Source organism: Ceratotherium simum, chromosome 9 (assembly GCF_057802395.1).
Source record: "Ceratotherium simum simum isolate JZ-2026a chromosome 9, ASM5780239v1, whole genome shotgun sequence".
NCBI classification, from domain to species: Eukaryota; Metazoa; Chordata; class Mammalia; order Perissodactyla; family Rhinocerotidae; genus Ceratotherium; species Ceratotherium simum.
The window spans coordinates 76397666-76421534 of NC_141908.1; the positions used below are offsets into that span (position 1 = coordinate 76397666).

The 23869-nt window shown below is 38.4% G+C and overlaps 1 protein-coding gene across 8 annotated transcripts in view; it reads left to right on the forward strand.

Moving 5' to 3' along the window:
• The window catches only part of SPATS2L (spermatogenesis associated serine rich 2 like), a 166614-nt gene that overhangs the window by 105673 nt on the left and 37072 nt on the right, over positions 1–23869 (forward strand). For 7 of the 8 annotated variants that reach the window (XM_014784716.2, XM_087435556.1, XM_004426776.3 and 4 more), the window contains 2 exons: positions 18296–18502; positions 19859–19994. In XM_014784716.2, the coding sequence (XP_014640202.1) occupies positions 18296–18502; positions 19859–19994 (343 nt within the window). The remainder of the gene's footprint in view (positions 1–18295; positions 18503–19858; positions 19995–23869) is intronic. The other variant, XM_087435559.1, reaches the window with a different exon arrangement.

A 23869-nucleotide genomic window follows, 5' to 3' on the forward strand; every position in this document is an offset into this window, starting at 1 on the left:
TGGAATCTGCTAGATCAGTGGTCTTCAATACTATCTGACCCAACGCTCCATTTTTATATCAAACCGTAAAATAAAATTCATAGATAATATAATCTGCCTAGAAACGGAATTTTCATAAAGTAAAAATTTAAGAAATTCAGGAACAACTGAAATAGAAGCCCTAATAAAATGGCCAGATGTTCACACCCATTTATAATGGATCACTTTGCGCTTGAAAGAAGTAAGATAATAGTTAACTGGAGATGGTGGACACCGGTTTTCATATTTGACGGGTGAAGTAGGAGATAAGTATATTTTTTTGTAGATGTGGCATTACTGAATGCAGCTGCTCCAGTGCAGCCTGAGAGGGAGTGCTGGTTGTCCACTCAGACACCGTGACTGCCGATGCGGTTGGCCATGCGATTTTCCAATGTGAAAGCTCTTGGTAAAGTTCTGAACAACATAAAGTACAATTTTCTCTTAATTTATACAGTAGTTGAATCCTGGAAATCCATGGATTTCCTGGAAAACTGTACAAAAAATCCTTGGTGTTTGTTAGTAAAGTGTCCAGGGGGACATAAAGGTGCGGGTGCAGGATGCCTGTAATGGTGAGGCTGGTTGCATCCTGCCCTCCCCACCCCACGCACAGCCATTCTGATCAATTTTAAAAATGCCCTGTCGGTTTTTCAAAATGCCTCCCAACAGGTGGTCGGTGAGAACCACCACACACGGTGATCCCCAAAGTCCTTCTTCTAGTTGTAAAATCCCGAGTCTATTGAATCAGTGACTCTTTGGATTCCTCTTATATGCAAAGCACTGAGCGAGAAGCCACAGTGGATGATTCAGGAGGGGTATAGGTGTGGTCGAGGCCCTGAGGGCATCGCATTCTGAACCCTGGAAGAGAAGACTGTGTGTCTGCTCGTGAGTTTAAAGTCTGAGGAGAGAAATCCACATCTGACCGAGTGACTTTCGTGGGAGCAGTGGGTCCTGAAGGACCGGAGACCTGAGGTCGAGAGGACTTCGAGGGTTAGAGAGAAGCAGGAGAACTTGACTCAACACCCCTGCAGACGGCAGACCTGCTGTCTGTGAGGACTGCTGTCCTCTGATGAACCAGGATGAATGAGGCAGGGCCCTGCCTGGGAGGAGTTGTCTAGCAGAAGAGACAAGTGCAAACAGGACATTGCACCGTGACCCGTACCAAATCAGGGGTACGGCATGGAAGCATTAACTAACTAGTAAGTTTTAGAATTGCTCACAAGGCACTAATTTTCTTCCATAAACACATTACCTAGCAACTCTATAATACTGAGTGCTATAATTCAGATAATCCTTATTACAGGATGATTTCTTAACACCAAACAAACAACAGAAATAACCTATTTCGATTTAGAATCTGAATTTTCTAGGAATTTTTAAATTCGATTTTTACCGTGCCTACACTTTTGAAAATGTTTTGATTTATAGTCAGGGCAGGAAAAAGAAATTAAATAATCGAGTAGCAGATTCCCAGCTTTGCTTGTGATTGCTTTCACATGAATTACTTTCAAAATCTAATTACTCAAGTTGCTGGTTTGATATCAATCATAGACTAAAAGCCTAGCACATATATTTGTTCATTTACTTATAATTTATACCTTCTTCCTAAAACAATTTTGGTAACTCTATCAAGTATATGGCATTAGAGAAATGCAATATTGAAGTGCTTCACTTCACAGCAGATAGCTGCCTTGCGAGTTAAGTACCTGCCAGAGGAGTTCTCTGGACCAGGGAGCTTTTGCAAACCCTAACATGAAACTTTCTGTGAAGAATCCTTTATTGCACAAAGAGCCATCCCAGTGTTCCTTCGGTTTTGTAAGTTTAGCATGAAGGCATTGAGATATGTCAGTATTATCTCTTGATGTTATTGTCATTACAAATCTATGCTAAATGTAAATTTTTCTGTTAAAGTATAAATGATGGTAATGGAAGGTTATTAGATGTTTCTCCAAAAGGAAGGGAATCCTCCTGGTTGACCATTAACTTAATTAGCATCACTTATTAAGATCATAAATTTTAAAATGAGTTTGTAACTAGTTAGGTTTTTCTTCCCAAAGGTAATGAAAGTTTATCAGGAAGTTGATCCCATAACTGTCAAATGACTTTAAAATGCTTGTTCAATCTGTGGGAAATCCTGAGACTTCCAATAGCTATTTCCCAGATGAGTGATAGGTCTTGGACATTCTGCACCCAATTTTGAGTAGATGGGTGGAACTAGAAGGGATGGGAGTGGTCCTTTAATCCCATCCCTCACTTTACAGCTGAGAAAACCGAGGCCCCCCCTTTGAGCAGCTGAGCAGATAACCCACACCCCTGGAGTAACTCTCTTTGGTTTGCAAAAGTCTGACCCACATCCATGTAATTTTATGCATGCATCACAGAGTTACTGCTAAAACCACAGGCTCCCTAACTCCTAAAAGATGTATAATTGAAAAATTAGGAGAAAGTAATCATCATGAGCCATACAAATGATATTCTGTACTTGAGTGGGTTCGAAGTATGAGCCTAAAAGAAATCTCCAGTTTGCTAGTGGTGGAGCATTTATCAAGCTTTCCAATAATGAAATGGGCTCCAGAAAGCCTGCCCTGAATGCCCAGCTGGGCAGCAGGCGGTGAGCATGGGGAACGTGTGTTTTATCTTTTTATAACACCTTGACATTCAAGATCCCTCTTTTTAAAAGTTTTTAAACGGAATCGTTTTCTGGTGAGGGAAAAGTTAGCTTTAAGATATATGCAGGTGGTTCAGGGGTGTTAGTGTGACTTCCTACATGAAAAACAACTGCCAGAAGCATCATCATTTCAGGCTGTAAATAGAGCACTGGCGAGTGGGACAATGCTGCTGTCAGCGTGAAGCTGACAAGTTTGGGAGTTTGACTTAAACTTAGTACAAAATTACTTCTTTAAGCCTTGGAGTAGTTTTTCTGTATTTCAGAATTTTTAATAACAGCTCAAATTAGATCTTTTACATAATCCAATCAAGATCATCCTGCATCCAAGTACAAAGTCAGACAAACATTAGATGAAGATTTATTTTTACCAAAAGTGATGCCAAGGGTCACTTTCATGTCTAAGGCCCCATCTAAATGTCTAAGCACATTATGACCTTTGGGTCCCGTTTTCCCAAATGTTCCTCCTGCTCTATTTTTCTTTTCTTTTTTTTTTGTGAGGAAGATCGGCCCTGAGCTAACATCTATGCCAATCCTCCTCTTTTTTGCTGAGGAAAACTGGCCCTGGGCTAACATCCGTGCAGATCTTCCTCCATTTTATGTGGGATACCGCCACAGCATGGCCTGACAAGCCGTGCGTCTGGTGCGCGCCAGGGATCCGAACCCGGGCCGCCAGCAGCGGAGCGCACGCACTTAACCGCTATGCTATGGGGTGCCGCTGCTCTATTTTTCTATACATGTCAGATTGCTGACATGTATAGGTGCTTATGACCGTACAGGCGAGAACAGGAATTCAGATTCCTGTGTTGTCTTTCTCCCACTGGACACAATTCCCCCCGCAGGGGAAAGGAGCAGGATTGAGGGCCACCACCTGGCTGCGCTGAGGTGAGCTTGGGGGCGGGGCTTTCCTTGCTTCAGCTCCTCTTGCTGGCACCAGCTGGCTTCCCTTATATCCCCTCATCTTGTAAAGCATCCTGGGAAGCCAGCTCTTCTGCTGCCTGTTACTTATCTCAAACAGAAGGCTCCGTGCTGTGTTCACCGACCTCCACAAACCGGACTTCACTCTCTGCCCTGTATTCTAGAACAGGAGCAGAGCGCCATTTTGTGGTGCAGAGTCTGTTTCCGCAGGGCACTGGCACCGAGTTGCTTTCTCATTCTCAAAGTGAACCGAACCAAATGTGACAGAAGGGGCCTGTTATTTTAGAACGTGGGCTGCTTGTCCCTCATTTGTGCTTCTTATTAAAAAAAAAAAAAAAAGAAAAAAACCACAACAGACTGTTTTACAGCATTTTTGTGGTGTGAGGTTCCCTACAGAATTTCCAAGCAGATTTTTTTATGCTGCTGTTGGCCCTTGCTTCAAGATTATCCCCCCGTGCTTCTCTAAGCCCTATATTGGACCAGAGGATTAGAAAACATCAAGAAGAAGAAAGCAGCTCACCTAGGACTTTAATAGTAAAGCCAAATGTGTATATTCCAGGATTTCAGCAGTGCCAGCTCTCAAATGGAAGCAGTATAATATCGTAGCTATGAACCAGTGCTTTAGCATTAGACATATTTGCATTCACATCTTGGCCTCGTCACTTACTAGGTGTGTTACCCTGGACATGTTCACCACTCTGTGTCTGAGTGTCCTAACCTGCAAAGTAGAAAATATCACTCCACTGTACAAGATTGTGGTGAGCAGTGAGTGAGATGCAGAAAGAGACCAGCACAGCATCTGGCACAGAGTAAATACTCAAATCATTTATTTATTTATCTAGTAAATACTTTTAAGCATTCTTTTTTGGGAGTGGGAAGAAGAGATGCACAATAAACCAGAATACAACTAAGTTACCAAGATACTTATAGATTATAGTAGATGTTGTAAAGGCAGCAAGTAGGAGAGAGACCCGGGGGGTGGGGGTGGGGGGGTATGTGTGCAGCAACTTCAGATAAGGCCGCAGTGTGACATGAGTTCCTGAAGAGGAGACCCAGATGCCTCAATTCGGGTTTCTCACACCAGGTTATGGTGGTATGAACGGCCAATGTTTTATTTAAACCTTAATTAAGGACTTTAGCTGAAGCCCTTGTAGAGCTCTAACCATAGGTTTTTACTATTTTTTTAAATTAAAGATAGAATACTTTATTAATATATACAGCTGGCATTAAGTACTGTTGTATGAAGATGCGTTTTGAAAGCTTGTGTTTTAAAGCACATTTATAGTTATTCTCACTCCTCCTCAATGATGATTTTAGCACCTAAATACCTGGTATTAGCTCCCGTTTATGGTGGAGTGTTGTTCCGTCTCTGCCTCTGCTTCCAGCAGTGCTGCGTCTGAACTGTTCAGGGAAAGTTAGAGGAGGCCTTGATGGCATTGTCAGTGACTGAGACCTCTGCTTCCTTTCCCTTTGTATGAAAAAGCAAAAAGAGACGGAGGCAGGCCTAGGATGTAGCGACATGAGGGCACAGGAAATATAAAGCCCCTTGAGCGTTTTTCTGTCACGTGGGTAGAGTGAAATCCAGAGCCCTCTCTCTGCTCTTTCTCATTTCTCATTAATGAAAACTATTATTTTGCTGCAGCCTCACAGCAGCAACACAAAACTACTCACCTCTAAATAGCTGATACCTTCCTAACCTCCCTCCCAAACCTCCCTCCCATACCTTGTTATGGTGATTTCACTTACAAATGGACTACGTTAAATGGAATGCACTCCTTGCAAAGAACAGAAGGCCTTCCAATTTTTTTTTTTTTAATTTTTGAACAAAGATTTAAATGGCTCTATCAAATGCAATAAGAATTAAGTCTGTTTTTCAGGGAAATAAGTAGTGAAACAAATCAAGTTAACATGCCTACCTTGTGTCATTGACAGCTTTAATTTATTGACTTTATTATCTGTTATCTTTTAATATAAATAAACCTTTGAAGGTATTAATGACATATGATACCTTGTAAAGACAATGTAAGTAAAACTAAAAGATTTGTTTCCAATTGGAAAGTTATCAGCTTTATGCTGTCTGAGCTGATCAAGTTTCATAGGACTTGAATGAAATAATAAAGTATGTCTGTATTTGATAAAGAAGTTATGAAAAGGCAGAACTGACTGACATTATGTTTTCTGAATAAACCTATCTGTTTTGGTCTCTGTTCCAAAGTTATTTGTTCCTCTGAATATCTGTTAATTACCCCGTCATATGGTGATAGCAGAATGATGAAACATGCAAATCTAGGTGTATAATAATTGTACTGTGAAAAGAGTTTTCTTGGGGCTTCGTCCCTGGACCATTATTCTGTGTAACATCTTAAGAGAGTTATCTTTACTCACTGTCTCCATTTCTTCACCTCTCTCTCATTTATCAACCTATTCATTATGACTTACAGCCCCATCACTCCGAAGAAATTGCTCCCACTAAGTTTACCATTGGCCTCCATGTATTGAACCTAGCAGACAGTTTTCAATCCTTACTTTTCCTTTTCCTTTCAGCCACATTCAACAGTGTTGACCACTCTATCCTTAACCACTCTATCTTTTCCCCTTCGTTTCTGTAACATGACGTTCCTGGTTTCCCCTCCATCTTCATTGCTTCTCTGTTTCCTTTGAGGGTTATTCTCTACCTGACTGATATTTGGTGAGGCTCGTCAAGACTTGGTTGGTTCCAAGTCCTTTCTCATATAAAGCTATACTCTCTTCTTAGATCATTTCAACCATACCCTAGCTTTACTTAAGTAAGCTGGCTCACAAACTCATCTTCCCGGTCCAGGCTACTCGCTCAACTCCAGACTCTTTCTTGACATTTTGACTTTGACATTTCAAAGCACTTCAACAACATGCTCAAAACAAACTCATGATCTCCCTTCCCGGTCTTAACTTTCTTCTAGTGTTCCTGATCTTACTGTACTGTCTATCCAATTGTGCAAGTTAGAAATCTAGGCATCAATCATGACATTTTCCTTTCTCTCACTCCCCATATCCAATCAATCACCGAGTCCTGTTGATTTTCATTCCCAAATATTCCTAGTATCCATCCATTTCTCACTGTTTCTACCTCTGCCTTCCCAGCAAAACCACCATCCGCTCTTGCCTGTGCTGCCGCAATAGTCCACTCATTAATCTCCTAGCATTTACTCCTGTTCCCCTCTAAATCATTCTCTATCCTGTAATCTTTTCAAAATATAAATCTGAACTCTTTAAGATAAAGACTAAAGGTCTTACTCTGGCCTACAGGCCTGCATAGCCTGGTCCCTGTGTCCTGCTCCAGCCCCATTGTATGGCACACTCGTTCTTACTCTCTCTGCTCCAGCCATAGTGGTCTTCTTTCAGTCCCTCATATTGGCCATGTATATCAGTCAGGTTCAAGTCAGGAAACAGAAGCCACACTGGTTATTTGAATGGGAGGAATGTAATACAAAGAATTGCTAACTAAAACAGTAGGAGGTGGTTAACTACTAAAAGGGATAAATGAGGACTCTAAGGGGTCTAGACATGGCAAGTGAGCAGCTGCTATCTCTAGGAAGACTGGACAATAAAGGAACTAGGACTGGGAGAGTCCCTCAATCCAAGACTGAGAGTCTGACCTCATTGAAGAAGAGTGTGGCTACCAGAGGAACATGCAGCCTTGTGGTGGCAAAATAATTTGTCACAGGACATGGACTGAACTGTTCTGTAGGAGAGACCTGCCATTGCCAGAGGGTGTACATAGACTGGAACTGGTCAAAGCCACTGCCAGTGGGAGGAGAGCAGGGAACATGGCATGAGAGTGCAGCTGGAGCTGCTCGGCATGGCTGCTGGCTCCTGTGATCATAATGATGAAGGACCAGAACCTAGAAGAGAAGGGTATTCCTGTCCTTATAGCCTTGCAAGGTCACTTTATTGCCCTCTACTGACAAAGCTCACATTCTGCTAGTTGGCAAAAGAGAATTGTTTACAGGGCCCAGCTCCAGTATCACAGAGCAGGGCAAAGAAGGGTGGATTTGAGCCAAAAGACAATAAGTTGATAACTGGCACACCATGCTTCCTCCTGCCTCAAATGATGTCTCTGCCTGGAATGCACTTTCCTGCCCTCATCACCTGATTAGTTCATGTGATTTCAGGTGAGCTCAGCTGTTACTTCCTTGGGGAATTCTTTCTTCCTATCCCTAGGTCAAATATGCCAGTTACAGATTTCAGAATACCATGTGCTTTTCTTTCATAACACTTATCGTAGTTGTAATTCTACATTTGTTTGTGTGGTAGTTTGATTTATATGTCTTCCTGTTAGACTACAAGTTCTAAAAAGACAGGGACCATGTCTGTCTTTGATCACATTGTATTTCTGGTGCCCGGAACAATAACTGGACATAATAGGCACTCAAACAAGCCTTTCCTCATGGTCTTTATCGGTTATTAGTGATAAAATATGTGGAGAAGTGTAGGTTAATTAAGTTTTTTAAAATTGCTATGCTGCTTTTTAGAGATAATTATGGATTTTGTATTTCTGGTTTTAAAAGGAATTTACACTAATTGAAGAAATTTGAAAAATACAGTAAGGCTTAAGGAAAAAAATAATAATCGTACCTCCCAGAAACAACCACTGTTAAATTTCATTTCAGAATTTTTAAAATGCACAGCTATATAGGGTTTTTGGTTTTTTTTAACAAATATCATATTATATAGTATGTGACCTTTTGTATTCTTTTTGCTTAACATGAAATTATACACATTACCTCGTATCATTATATGTTCTTTTAAAACATGATTTTAATGGCTGCATTGTATTTTTATGAATTTGCCATATTTCTTTTAATTATTCCCAAACTATTGTTCATGTAGATTGTTTCCATTTGTTTGCTATTATAAACAATGCTGTAGTGAACATTCTGTGTATATAAGTCTTTATGAACAACTATTATTATTTCCTTGGCATATTTTCTTAGAAGTAGAATTATTGGGTTCAGTGAATATTTTTGACATTCTTAATATATTGCTGTCCAGAAAGATTGTACTAATCCCATTGTTTTTATTTGTAAAACTGATTAGTGGGGAGATGGAACATTTTTAAGGTGTTTCATTTCCATTTGCATTTCTTCTTTTGAAAATATTTAAGAACACTAAGATCAATGATCAAAGAACTACCAATTATATTATTATCAGTTATCATAAAACACTATCATATTCACTTAAATACTTTTAAGTGAATGGTAACATGCTTTAAGGAACACAGATATTAGGAATTTTAGACATAATTTTATAACAACAAAATTATACTTTGTTTCTTCATCAGTTTTTTCTAGATAGAACTACTTTACAATACTAAGTTAACTGTCATCAAATGATGGGCTCTCCTGAAGTTACAGGTGTATAGGAGACTGTGAAACCATCTTAGCTCAGTGAGTTAAAATAATTGTTTCAGTACTATATGTTTCATACATTTCTTAAAGTAAGATTTGAAATCTATGTATAATTCCTTCAGTTTACTTATAAGTACATAAAGCTTTCACTAAAAAGTAAAAACTAAAGAGAAAAAGAGTTTTCAGAAACTTTCACATTTGAACACATACATGGCTGTACATATATTATGAAAATCTATGAATCAAGCCCATATATTTCTCCCAAGAGGAAGATTTGTTTTCTTTGGTGCTGTTAACAAAAACCACCACCACAGTTCATGTTTTGCTATGTGAAATAAATCACTTCAAGGGTAAGTCAAATATGTAAGTTGATACCAAGATTTAGCAATTGGAAGATTGCTAGTTCTCAGTATTGACAGGAGTTAATTGTGAGAACAATTGCAGGCATTACAGCTGAGTGTGAATGGGTACCAATTGACTGGAAAATAATTTGGCAATGCATATCAATAACTCTTTAAGAAAAAGAAAGGCATGAATTTATATCTTCATTACAAACCCCATTGAATTATAGTAAAGGAATTTTTAAATGTAGAAACCCACAACAATGAAGAAAAAGGAAAAGAGGGCTTCAGTTGCTAGAAAAGGGAAAGTAGATGGAAGAGGATTTACTGATAAGCAGTGTATAGGAAGCTGCAGCATGGAATTCAGAGGGAGGGAGCTTTAGGAGGGAGGATGATGACTGCCTAGCAGGAAATGGAGAAGCTCTGGATTTAGAGTCAGCAGATAGGGTGGAGGGCAAGCTTAAGAAGAGAGGTATAAAACAGGGGAAATAAATGAAGATATTTTGAGGAACAGTCCACTATCCCCTTACCGTCTCTTCTACTCCAGCTTGTTCTATACGATGCCTAACATTTACTTTCAAGGCAAAAAAAGTGGGGGCAAGAGAGTGGAGAGTGATCTGCTAGTATTTTAGTGACCTATTAGAACAAAATTCAAAACTCTTTGGAGGAAAATAACAAAACCCAATGTTTCTTGATGTGTCATCCAAATGTTCAGTACCAAATTTTAAAAATTACTCGACATGGGAAGAAGCAAGAAAATGTGACCGATAATGAAGAGAAGGATTAGTCATTAGAAGCAAACCTATAGACAACCCAGATGTTGGAATCAGCAGACAAGGATTATAAATATGTTAAAAAATTTTACAGAAAAAAAAGGATGGATATAATGGGTGAAGAGAAGAATTTCAAGAGAGCTAAAAAGAATGAAATGGAAACCCTAGAACTAAAAAGTACAATATATGAATTTTTTTTAAGTCATCAGATGTACTTGACAGCAGTTTGAACAATGAAGAAGAAAGGATCTGTGAACTTGAGGACAAGTCAGAAGAAATTATCCAAACTGAAGAACAGAGAGAAAAAGATTAAAACAAAACAAAAAAAAGCCTCAGTGACTTAAGTGATAGTATCAAGCAGTCACATATATATGTAGTTGAAATTTCCAAAGGAGAAAAAAAGGAGACTGGAGGAGGGGATCTATGAAGAAATAATGGCCACAGTTTTCCAAATTTAATGTAAAGCAACAACCCACATATCTAAGAAGCTCAGCAAAATCCAAGCAGGATAAATCATAGAACATCACACCAAAGCACATCACAGTCAAACTACTGAAAGTTAAAAATGAAGAGAAAATCTGAAAAGCAGCCAGAAGGGGGCTGGCCCAGTGGCATAGTGGTTAAGTTCGCACACTCCGCTTTGGCAGCCCAGGGTTCGCAGGTTCGGATCCTGGGCACAGACCTACAGACCGCTCATCAAGCCATGCTGTGGTGGCGTCCCACATACAAGACAGAGGAAGATTGGCACAGATGTTAGCTCAGGAACAGTCTTCCTCACACACACACACACACACATAAAAAAAGCAGCCAGAGGAAAAGAATACACATTGCAAACAAGGGAACAATAATGAGAATAAGGGTTGACTTCTCATCAGAAACAGTATAGACCAGAAAACAATAGAATGAAATCTATAATGTAATGGGAAAAATTGCCAACATAGAATTATATATCTAGAGAAAATATCCTTCAAAAATGAAGGTAAAGCAGGGCCGGCCCAGTGGTGCAAGCGGTTAAGTGTGTGCGTCCCGCTGCGACGGCCCGGGGTTTGCCAGTTTGGATCCCGGGCACACACCAATGCACCACTTGTCAAGCCATGCTATGGTGGTGTCCCATATAAAGTGGAGGAAGATGGGTACGCATGTTAGCCCAGGGCCAGTCTTCCTCAGCAAAAAGAGGAGGATTGGCAGATGTTAGCTCAGGGCTGATCTTCCTCACCAAAAAAAAAAATGAAGGTAAAGCAAAGATATTTTCAGATAAACAAAAGCTGAAAAAATATACCACCTCACCAGCAGACTTGCCTTGCACCACAAAACAAGCTAAAGTATATTCTTTAGGCTGAAAGTAAATGATAACAGATTAAAATTTGGATCTGCTGGAAGAAATGAAAAATGCTGAAAATGGTAAATATATGGATAAAAAGAAAAAGTTTGTTTCTTTTCTTAATTTTTTAAAAAGACAATTGACTGTTTAAAGCAAAAATAGTAACAATGTATTGTGAGGTTTACAACAGATGTAGAAGTAAATATATGACATTAAACGTGAGGCAGTACAATATTGATTCAAAGGACACTGTGATAAATTAATGGTACATACTGTAATCCTTAGAACAACTTCTAAAAACACAGATAAAGAGGTATCACAAAAAGCATAATGCTAACGATTACTTGAAAACCAATTCACCTAAAAGAAATTAGGAAAAGACGACCAAAGAAACAAAAGAATAGATACAACTCAAAATGGTAAACATAATCCAGTAATACGAATAATTACATTAAATGTAAATAGATTAAAAACTCTAATTAAAAAGCAGAGATTGACAGATTGGATAAAAGAGCAAGATCCAACTATATGCTGATTACAAGAGATGCACTTTACATATAAAGTCAGAGACAGGTCAAAAGTTAAACATTAAGAAAAGATATACTATCCAAATAGTAAGCATAATAAAGTTGGTGTGGCTATATTAACACCAGACAAAGAAGATTTTAAACAAGGAATAGTACCAGAGATAATGAGGATTATTTCATAATAATAAATAGATCAATTCATCAAGAAGACATAACAATCCTAAATTTATATGCACCTAATAACAGCTTCAAAATCCATGAAGCAACAATTGATATAACTAAAGAAAGGGACAAGTCCACAATAGGTGTAGGTTTTATCACCATTTTCTTAGCAACTGATAGAACAAGTAGATTAAAAATCAGTAAGAGTGTAGAAGATTTGAACAATATTATCAACCGACTTGACCTAATTTACAGTTATAGGACATTACACCCAACAACTTCAAGAGTACATGGCATTTTCACCAAAATAGACCAATTACTGGACAATAAAGTGTTTCAACAAATTTTTAAAATATTGAAATCTTTAGAGTATGTTCTCTGGCCATAGTAGAATTAAATTAACGATTAATAGCAATAAGATATCTAGAAAATTTCCAAAAATTTAGAACTTAATCAACCTTCTAAATAATCCATTGGTCAAAGAAAAAAAAATCACATAAGACATATTAGAAAATATTTTGAAGTGAATCATAATGAAAATACAATAACCCAATTACCAGTATCAAGAATGAAATTGACCTTGACCCTTCATTTATTCAAAGACTAACAACGGGATATTATAAACAACTTCATGCCAAAAATGAAATGGACAAATTCCTTAAAAAATACAACTTGCCAAAATGCACATAAGAAATAGAAAATCTGAATAGCCTTAAACCTATTAAAGAAATTTATAATTAAAATCTCCAGGCCCAGATGGCTTCACTGGTGAACTCTAACAAACATCTAAGGAAGAAATAATAGCAATCTTAAAATATTTCAGAAAATCCAAATTTTCTATTCTAGAAATAGAAGAAAACACTTCTCAACTCATTTAATGAGGCCAGCATAATCGTATCAAAGTCATTACAAGAAAAATTACAGAAGAATATTCAAGAATATTGAATAAAGAAGCAAAATCCTCAAAAAAATATTTGCAAATTGAAGTAACCAATATGCAAAAAAGGTAATGCACCTTGACCAAGTGTGCTTTTTCCCAGGAATGCAACACTGGTTTAACATTTAAAAACCAGTCAGGGGCTGGCCTGGTGGTGTAGCAGTTAAGTTCACGTGCTCCGCTTCAGCGGCCCAGGGTTTGCCACTTTGGATCCCAGGTGTGGACCTACACACCACTCATCAAGGCATGCTGAGGTGGCGTCCCACATAGAGCAACTAGAAGGATGTACAACTATGACATACAACTATCTACTGGGGCTTTGGGGATATAAAAGGAAAAGAGGAGGATTGGCAACAGATGTTAGCTCAGGGCAAATCTTCCTCAAAAAAAAAAAATCATTAAAAACCAATCAGTGTAATTTACTATATTAACAAAATAAAGGAGAACAACAATATGATCATCTCAATAGGTGAAACAAAATAAAATCAGTTGACAAAATAAAAACTCGCAGCAAACTAGGAATGTGAGAGAACTTCCTGATAAATATATGACAAATAGACTCTACAGCTAATATCACACTTAATAATAAAATATTGAATGTAATTTCCCTAAGATCAAGAACAATGCAAGGATGCTTATTCTACATTGTGCTAGGATTCGTAACCAGTCCAATTAGGCAAGGAAATATTGGAAAGAAAGAAGTTAAACTTCATTTACAGATGTCATTATTGCCTATGTAGAAAATTTTTTAAGAAATTCAAAAAAACCCAAAACCTAATAAGGAAATTAGCAAGGTGTCTAGGTACAAGTTCAAATATAAAAAATTAATTGTATTTTTGCATTCTAGCAACCAACAATTGAGAAGTGAAATTTTTAAAAATATTATATATAATAACATAAAAAATTTAAAATACCTAGGAATAAATTTAACTAAAGATACAGAAGACACTGAAAACTATAAAACAATGCTGAGACAAATTAAATAAAACCTAAATAAATGGAGAGATATATCATGTTCAAAGATCGAAAGATGCAATATGGTTAAGATATTAGTTATCTCCAGATTGATTCATAGATTCAACTTAAGCCCCATCAAAATCCCAACATATTCTTTGTAGAAATATACAAGCGATTCTTAAATTTATATTGTAATGTGAAGGACCTAAGATAGCCAAAACAATCTTGAAAAAGAAGAGCAAAGTGAGAGGACATACATTACCTGACATTAAGACTGGTTTCATAGTTATAGCAAGCAAGACAGTGTAGTATTGGGGTGAGGATAGACAATTAGACCAGTGGAATAAAACAAAGTCCAGAAATAGACCATGCACATACAGTCAATTGATTTTCAACAAAGGTGCAAACACAATCCAATGGGAAAGGTCAACTTAGATTTACTACATTGTAGTCTTACATTACTTGTTCATGTTTTAAATAATAGCTGTTAAGGGCAGAGAGACTATGTCATTTATCTCCTATGAATAAGCCAGAGCTAGCACATAGTGGGCTCTCCATACATGTCTGCTGAGCTAAATTGAATCAGAAACCCGAATGATACTCACGAAGTTATATACCGTCTATGTTGGGATTTGATAAGTATTTTTAATAAAAGGAAGGCTCAGGTAATAGTTAAATTCAAAAACACATAAGCTTCTAGGAGCCATTTTTAGATACATGGACAAAGATTCAATTAAAATGTATATACTTTTTATTGAAATCTTGGCAGATTGGGTATTTCCAGAGATAACTTTTCTTTCCAAGATGTAGCTACTTTGGTTCAAGTATTTGATCAATTTTGAATAAAGACACAGCCAGAGACTCATATCACACTAAGCTCCCTATAACTGGAAGGGCCCCAGGCATGCAAAGTACCAAAGTAATGCTGATTCATTCATTCATTCATCCATTCAGTATTCATCATGTACCTGCAAGGCACCAAGCATACAGTGATGAACAAGACATACATCACTCTGTCATCACTTTTCTCATGTAGAAATTGCAGAGGATATTTTAAGGTTTCACTAAAATCAAAACTCTCTTAGTTTAGAATATAAATTAGTAGTGATTGTAGATTGTACACCAACAATCTCATGCTCCTATGTCTTATATTAGTGTTATCCAATAGAAACAGAATGTGAGCTACATATGTAATTTTAAAATTTCTAGCAGCCACATTAAAAAAGTAAAAAGAGGGCCTGGCCCTGTGGCCTAGTGGTTAAGTTCAGTGTGCTCCACTTCGGTGGCCCGGGTTCGGTTCCCAGGTGCAGACCTACATCACTCATCGGTGGCCATGTTGTGGTGGCAACCCACATACAAAATAGAGGATGATTGGCAACAGATGTTAGCTCAGGGCTAATCTTCCTCAAGCAAAAAGAGGAAGATTGGCAATAGATGTTAGCTCAAGGCGAATCTTCCTCAGCAAAAAAAAAATGTAAAAAGAAACAGGTGAATTAAATTGGGTAATGTATTTTATCTAACTTAATAATCCAAAATATTATCATTTGACATGTGATCAATATTTTTTAAATTATCAAAGAAATATTTTCAATTCTTTTTTTTGTACTAAGTCACCAAATTTCAGTGTATATTTTACACTTACAGCACATCTCAATTCAGACAAGCCACATTTCAAGTGTTCAGTAGTCACATGTGGCTAGTGGCTACCTTACTGGCCAGTGATGTGAATCAACTCCGAGTCAGCTATAGTCTATTGAAGTTTACAAGTAGATTCCAGGAGGATGGCACTTCTGGCCCGTAATGTTAGAGGAAAATCACTGTATCCAGGGAAGAACTCCCATTATTCTATTGCTAGAAATATCAGGATTTGTGGTTAAGATGAACCTAATTCTGTTATACCTGAATAACTCTCCACCAATTTTCATCTGAGCCCCAGAGTTTGACTATATTTGGAGACAGCTCTATACAGCCAATGTGTAAATATATGCAAGTAGTCTTGGAGAATTTCAGATCTTTCCAGTGTTCAATGATCCCACTAATAATGAGTCAGCTTTTCAGGACCCTAAAAAAATACCACTACTCAAATTTCTCAATAAATAATTGTTGGATGAATGATGAAATGAACCAAGAGCCACATATGAGTTCTCTGATACACAAACAAAATATTTTCAGCTCTAGATTAATGAGCCCATGCTCATTTGCATGCTTGTCTTCTGTTTAAAATCCTTTTTCATTCAACACATTAATTGTTTTCCTCTATTCCAAGCTCGTTTTTTCCATTAGGTTATAATATAAATCCGCTTATTTTCAATAAGACTAATTTAGTACACTATGCCCAATGACTTGTATTTTAGATTTTCAATTTATAATATTTCATCAAGGCTGAATCTTAACTATGATTTAGATAGAGAGTGAGTGGGAACTAGCCTGTACTTAATCACTGTTTTAACAAAACATTTACAGACGCATCAAAAAATTAGTTTTTTATCTTTCACAGTAGAATTTCTCCAGGTGGGTGGTGCCACCCATCTCCACCCCAACAGAATCACCTGGCAAGTAGAATCCTGGGCCCACTGCTGAATCGGAATCTCTGGAGGTGGTGTCTGGGAATTTGCATGTGTAATAAGCACCAAGGGAGAACTCAGGCACACTGAAGTCTGACAGCCACTGCCCTGCAGTGAAGTTCTACTGCAGTGTATATACTGAAGTGTAATAAAGAGAAAATGGCACACTGCCATTTAAATCTGTTTCATTATTGGAGGAAATGCTGTTTTCAGTACTTAATTACTTTGTTCACTACCTTTGCTGAACATTTCATTGTGTAGTGTAATTTCCCTTAAAGTAAATTTTAAAAAGTACTCATCCTTCAGCCCATAAAGCAGATGTGTGCCTTCTTGATATATAGGTTATGAATGATGGATTCAACTAAAGTCATATTTACACTTATCATAAATGGGCTAATGTCTAAAATCAAATTGACTAGGACCCAAATCATATTCTTTTGCACTTTCCAGAGTGTAGTCTCTGTAATGTTGTGACAGTGTCAGGAAAGGTGTTCTTTGTTTCTTTTTTTTTCTGTGAAATCATTTTAAGTGTACTTTAATTCAATCACAATTCTACAGATAACCTGTTGAGCCAGACACAAGTACTGGAGCTTCAAAACTGAATCAGATTTTTCTGATTCACAGGGGCAGACATGTAAGCCCTGTGTTAAAATATAATGCACCAAGTTTTTACAAGGCACCATCGGAGCAGAGAGAAGTGAGGCAGGGTGACTCTCTGAGAAGGGGCTGGACTCATAGAGATGACATCGTGCTCTGTTTGAGTATGAGCCATAGTCAGCCAGAAAGGTGAAGTCATTCCTACAGGGTCATCCGAGACGTAGGGAAGAGCAGAACACGGGCCTCTGGGGTCCAAACCTGCACACTTTTCTACTACACTCAGCTTTCTCCAAGAATCTGGCCATCAGAAGCATGCTGGCTTCCCTTTTCTCACACCCAAAGCCCTCTCTGGTTGTGAGTAAGATGTTAAGGGTGACACATTTCCTTTTCGGGCCACTAAGGTGCCATTTAATTCACTCCAGCAATTACTAAATAGGAACCTACCTTTAAAAGATGCCAAAAGCAATGTGCTACTATTTTATTGCCTCATGTATTAAAGCTCCAGAAAGAATCTACGCCCTAGATTTTAAATATAGTTGAGATATTATGATGATGTTTCCTGACTTAATCCCTCCATAAATTAGATGAAATGATTACAGTACCTGTTGTCACTTCATTCTTGCCCCATCTCCAATCACTCTTCTCCCTTCATTAATTTAGAATAAAATACCGCAAGACAGTAATGTCTCACTTGGAGATAGGAGGGCTACATTTTTATAGCCTCAATTTGAAATCGTACTTAAAGACGCCTAAGCCTTTCCTTAATGGAAAAAAATAAAAAAACAACCCTGCTCATCTCATGTAGACCCCCTAATATCCTCCCTGGTTAGTTATGAGTGAAGAAACTAAGGCTCAGAGGTTTTAGGTGGCTTGCCCAGGGTCATCTTGCAAGTAATTACAAGAGCCAAAACACCTACCGGGTCTGCTGACTCCAAGTCCAAGGCTATTTCTATTTCTAGCATATCTTCTAATCTTCTAGGGATTCTATTAAAACAGTTTCTTGACTGTTTGCAATGAAAGGCATTATTGCCAATGAGTAAACAAAAACAAAAATCGTGGCATCCCCCATCACTTTATCATCAGTGTGTCTAGTTTATCACTTCACAGTCATTATTTGGTGTTTTCTTACAGAAGGCAACAGACCACTGCAACAGAAACTATCCTTAGATGGGAACCCCCAACCTATACATGGAACACCAGAGAGGTCAGATGGCCTACAGTGGTCAGCTGAGCAGCCTGGTAACCCAAGCAAGCCTAAGGCAAAAACATCTCCTGTTAAGTCCAATGCCCCTGCAGCTCATCTTGAAATAAAGCCAGATGAGTTGGCAAAGAAAAGAGGTAAAGTGATTTCTTTTGCACGAATGATTCAACATATTTTGCACACACAGAGAAGTGCCAGAATGACAGAACTTGCCGGAAGATGCTGCTTAGTGAGGAGAGATACATGTGACATTGCATTTCCTTCTGTGACCCACAGAGATTGAAAGGCGGATGTGATTCCTCTCATGTTAATCAAAGGCCTTGAATGCTTAAGTGGAATTACATCCCCTCTCTCTGCCCCTCTGTGGCCATTCTCTTTGCAGGCATGGATGAATTTGCACCACTAATGCTTTCTACCCTATTATCTTATAAAGGAAATGCTAATGCAGGAGTTCTGGTAGAAATGCGAATGCTGAATGTTTCCCTGATACACAAGTTCTGAACTTGCATTGAATGAAGATGAGTCCAGAGGCTGGTGTGTCTTCTTCAGATATGACCTTCCTCACGTAAATTTCGTTCTGTGTTAGAACTTGCAGACAATATAACACTGAAAGAGGGTTTTATATTTGACACACTGTATTTTTATTATTTTTCAAGCTTTGATATGCTTTCTACAAAACTGGTATTAAAAGAGAAAAGGGCTAAATCACTTTCTGATTCCCAGAAGATTGAAGAATAATATTCTTCTTATTCAGCCTCAGTTGTAACTGATTTCCTTGGCTTTGGTTTGATATACTTTCTCACGTTCCTTGAGGGAGATTTCTTTCTTCTAAGCAACATGCCCTTGTTGGGATAAGTACCATTTGCCTATTTACTCTGCACTATCTGTAAACCCTGGTGACAGTTTCAGGAAATCAGGCAAGACTGGCGCCCATGGAGCTGCTGTAAGTGCTGCTGCTATAATTATAGGCCTGGCTCAGGACCGATGGGGCCAGAGCCAGCGTACCTGGCACTGATGCTCCATCCTCTCCCTAGCTCATTTGTACCTCTCCCAGTCTCTATGTCATTTTCCTCTTCCAAAAGCCCTGCTGGCTTTTAACCACGCAGACTGGTGTTTACAGAAAGAGCCAGCAGCACAAATGGTCTTTAGACATGTCAGATTCTAAAGAAATTGCAGTTTGCGATAGAATATAATGATCAGAGACTCTTTCCAAAGAGCCAGGGAGACACGTGTGTCTGAAACGGCCCAGCCAGAGAACCCCCTGGTAGAATCACAGCAGTCAGGGGCTGTACAAACCACCCACTCTGGATTTTACAAACTGTGGGTTATAAACATCCTCTTGACAGAACTTTTATTTTTCATTGAAAAACAAAAGACAAATCTCTCTTTTTATTGGGGGGGGGGGTGAGTTAGTTGTTTTGTTGTTGTTGTTTAGCTACAAATAAAAAGATAAAGTGCTCAATTTAACATTTTTTTCTTGACATTAATTTTAGGCCCAAATATAGAGAAATCGGTGAAGGATCTGCAACGCTGCACTGTCTCTCTAACCAGATACCGCGTCATGATCAAGGAAGAAGTGGATAGTTCGGTGAAGAAGATCAAAGCTGCCTTTGCTGAATTACACAACTGGTGAGTCATTCAACTCAAACTAAAATCACAGCACTTGAGCTGTTCCTATAAGTAAAAGCTTCAGATAGAAAACATTGTTTATTTAATACATAAACATCACAGAACAACTCTTTAGCAGATTTTTGTAAGCCCTGCAGGCAGAGGCATACATCCTGGGAATAAAAAAGAAGAAAAAGTGTTTGAATAAAAAGAAACCTGATACACATAATTCATTGGCATTTGAACTTGGCCCAAAAGTATATGAATGATGTAGAACACAACCTCAACAAAGAACAAAACCTCAACAAATGATATTTTTGACAAATCCCTGGAAGGCTAATATCATGAATGCTACTAAGAAAAAATATTTTCCAGTCTTACCATAATAAAATAAGAAAAACTCCCTTAAAACTCAGAAACATCCTACATAAGCTTAGTGATAGAATCCCATTCTTGGGTCCCTTTAAGACTAGAATTAAGAAATGGTACACTGTATGGTTTTGGTCCTGCCCTGCCCTGCGGCTGATTGTGATAGAAGATGTTTCTTGGAGCCCTGCACATTTGTTCATGTCCAAATTGGAATGAAATATCTGGTAGTAAAGGTTAAGTTATTATCAGTAGAAAAATGTTCTCGGTGTATCAATCAGAACTCTTTTGGTTTCAAGTGACAGAAACCCAAGTCACACTAGTCAAAGACAAAAGAGAATTTATTGGCTGATGTACATGAAAATTTCAGAAGATTCCTTTAGGCAAATTTGCTTCTAAGCCCAAATTATGTTATCAGGATTCAGTTTCTCTCTCTCTCCCTCCTCCCCTTCCTCCCTCACTCCCTCTCTCTCTCCTTTCCTCTCTCAATGGCTCCCACAATCTCCTGGTTCTGCTTATTCTTGGTTTCTTGGGCATGCTCTCTCCATGTAGCAGCAAGGATGATCCCCTGGCAGCTCCAAGCTTACATCATCTTAGCCCCTGTGATCTGAGGGAGGGCTTTGTCTCCAGTAGTTCTAACAGAGACCAAGGGCTAATTCCCATTGGCTGGGTTGGTCATGTATCTGTCCCTAAACCAGTCACTGTGGCTAGAGGGACAAGTCTTCCCGCTAGCCAAGCTGGAGTCACATGCCTACCTCAGAGTTAGCGGTGGGGTGAGCCCCATGTGACCTCCATAACTGAGAATTGAAGAGCTATGGTTCCCCAGAGGAAAATCAGGGTGCTAAGAGGGAAAATACAGGATAAAGAAAACACATATCCACAATGCCAGGCTCATATAACACATGCCCTATATCTCATTCGCCTCCCATGATTCTAGAATTTGATCACATCTTCTGCATATTTTTCCTATTCCAACTCCTTTCTTTGGCACTAGTGTGCTTTTTAGCTGATTGTAGAGTTGTGTAAAACTAAGGATTATACTTAACACTAACCTAATCTAAACTTTTTGAATTTTAAACCATCTGGTACATATAATATAAAATCCCAAGTGTGCATAAGACACCAGGGACTTGAAAGAAAACCATCTCCTTCAGTCATCATTCAATGAGGAATCATTTACCCTGAACCCAGTCATGGCCTCTCGACTTGAGCGGAACTCTTCTCTGATCAGATTATAACCCAACTAATTGTTCAAAGAAAACTCCAAGAATATGTTTGAAACTACTTAGAGAAGGTATAGATGCTATACAAATGAAAGATGTTACTATTATTATTGTTGGTTTTTAAATTTTATAGTTATATGATTTTTCAATCTATCCTTAAGTTACCCTAATATGTATAAGCACACCCAACTTCTAGGCCTGTTCTCTAGAGCCAGAGTCAGCAAACTTTACCTGTAAAGAGCCAGCTAGTATACACTGTAAGCTTTATGGGCTGTAAGGTCTCTATGCAGCTGCTCAGCTCTGCCTTTGTGACATGAAAGCAGCCAGAGAGAAGGCAGAAGGGCAGGAGGCCAGATTTGGCTCATGAGGGTTGTAGTTTGCCAGCCTCTGTCTGGAGGCATTAGTTAGCTGCTCAGAGAAGACCGCTCTGTCTTATCCTTTTATGTATGCAGCACTTTGGAATAAACTCTTCCTCTGAGGCCTGTGTATGGTACCTTCCATCTCAGTGACTCACACACTAATTGACAAAGTGTAGCAATGACCTCAAATTACCTCTCTCTTCCAGCTGCTCTGAGTACTTTTATTTTTTATTTTATTTCCTTAGTAAAATGAACATCACATGGGTCATGAGACATCTTGAGATTTATAACAGAGTCTTTGAGTGTTTTATTCCTCAAGAGCTAAAAGTGTGGGGCCAGAAAAGTCAGCACCCAGGGAAGTTGTGTATCTTTTCTCTGCTTGTAATTCACATTGTGTTTTAAACTGATGGGAAGGAGCACTTCTGAATGAGCTCTGCTAAGCAGTACTGCTGTTTAAAAGTCACCTACTTGACAAAATGGCACTTTTCCTCTCAATTGAAGAAGAAAAAATTGAGATCAACCATTTCTTTATGCTATTGCTACAAAATGAGTAACCACCAGCACTTGTTTTTTGATCTAACCCTTAACAAAAATGATCCCAAAATAATTACATGTTAACTTAAAAATAAAACCAAAGTATTTTTTAATCAACCATTTACATGCATTTCCGCCAAACGAGAAAACTTCGCCTCTATTCCAAATAAGTCTTGCAGCCCAGCCAACATGGTGATGTACTTGAATTAAGCCTCCCTCTCATTTTCTGAGGGGGAGAAAAGGATGAATTTTAGGGAATGTGGTGCTCTTGAAAAATAGCAGGTCACAGAATTGAAGAAGGCAGATTAAATATTTAAAATAAAATGAAGCTTTCCTATTGGTGAGAAAATCATGAATTCTGGGCATTAGAGAGAATTTTGAATGTAGCGCCATTCATTTAATGCAGCTGAAACCTCAGGATTACATTGTAAGGCATATCAAGATTTGGAGGATGTGAGACAAGTCCTATGTAGATTTCCAGAAAGAGTGTTGGTTCTGAGACAGATGTTAACTCATCTGGTGCATGAGTGACATTGAACTTCCAGTTCTGTTTCTCCTTACTTCGGGCCACCCAGTTGCCTCACCAAAGCATTCAGCAGGCATTGTGTATAGTTTAAAAATGTTAAATAACAAGGTGTTTAGTTAGCCAAAATGAGTTTATTCAGGAACAGCAGAAGAATTGCAATTTTGGGCAAGCGAACTATAGTGAGCCATAGGCAAGTCCAAAGAGACAAAGGCAAGGTCAGCTTTTATTAGGTTTTAGGAGAAAGGTGGGGAGCCCTCCCTTCATGGCTTCCCTACTCCATTTTGCTTTAGGTTTTCTTCATTCATTTTCACATTTTCCCCTTTTGATCAAGACCTTTCCTTGAAAGCATTGCTGATCAAGAGTCAGGTTATCCAGTTTTAGTGGAATTATATTTCGTCCCGCGGCACCTCAGAAGGACCTTTCCTGGATGTCATGTCCCATGTTGGAGGGCAAGTGCATAGTGATCATAAACCATTTCAGGCCACATCTGAGTAAAAAGGAAGGTAGAAGGGAGGAACTCACAGGCATTTTCACTCTTGAGATCCTATTTTGTCATCTCAAAGTGTTGAGCTAACATCATTCTATTTGGTGCATCATTTCTGCAGAGGTTTGACATGCAACAGGTACAAAGTTTAAAAATAATTATGCAAAGCAGAATTAAAAGTAATAGGACAAATCCAGTTTGTATGATGGTTCTAAACCATGACCCTAGACCTGAAGGTAGCCAACTGAACAAATCAAAGGATCACAGAGAGTCAGGTGAAATTTGTTGTAAAGAGTGAGTTTGTTCCTGATCTTGTGTAACTGAGTTTCTACTTCTCCAGAGGCATTTGTCCACGTGCAGCAGGTGGTATTTGCTATTGCACAAACACCTCCTTGTTCAACAAG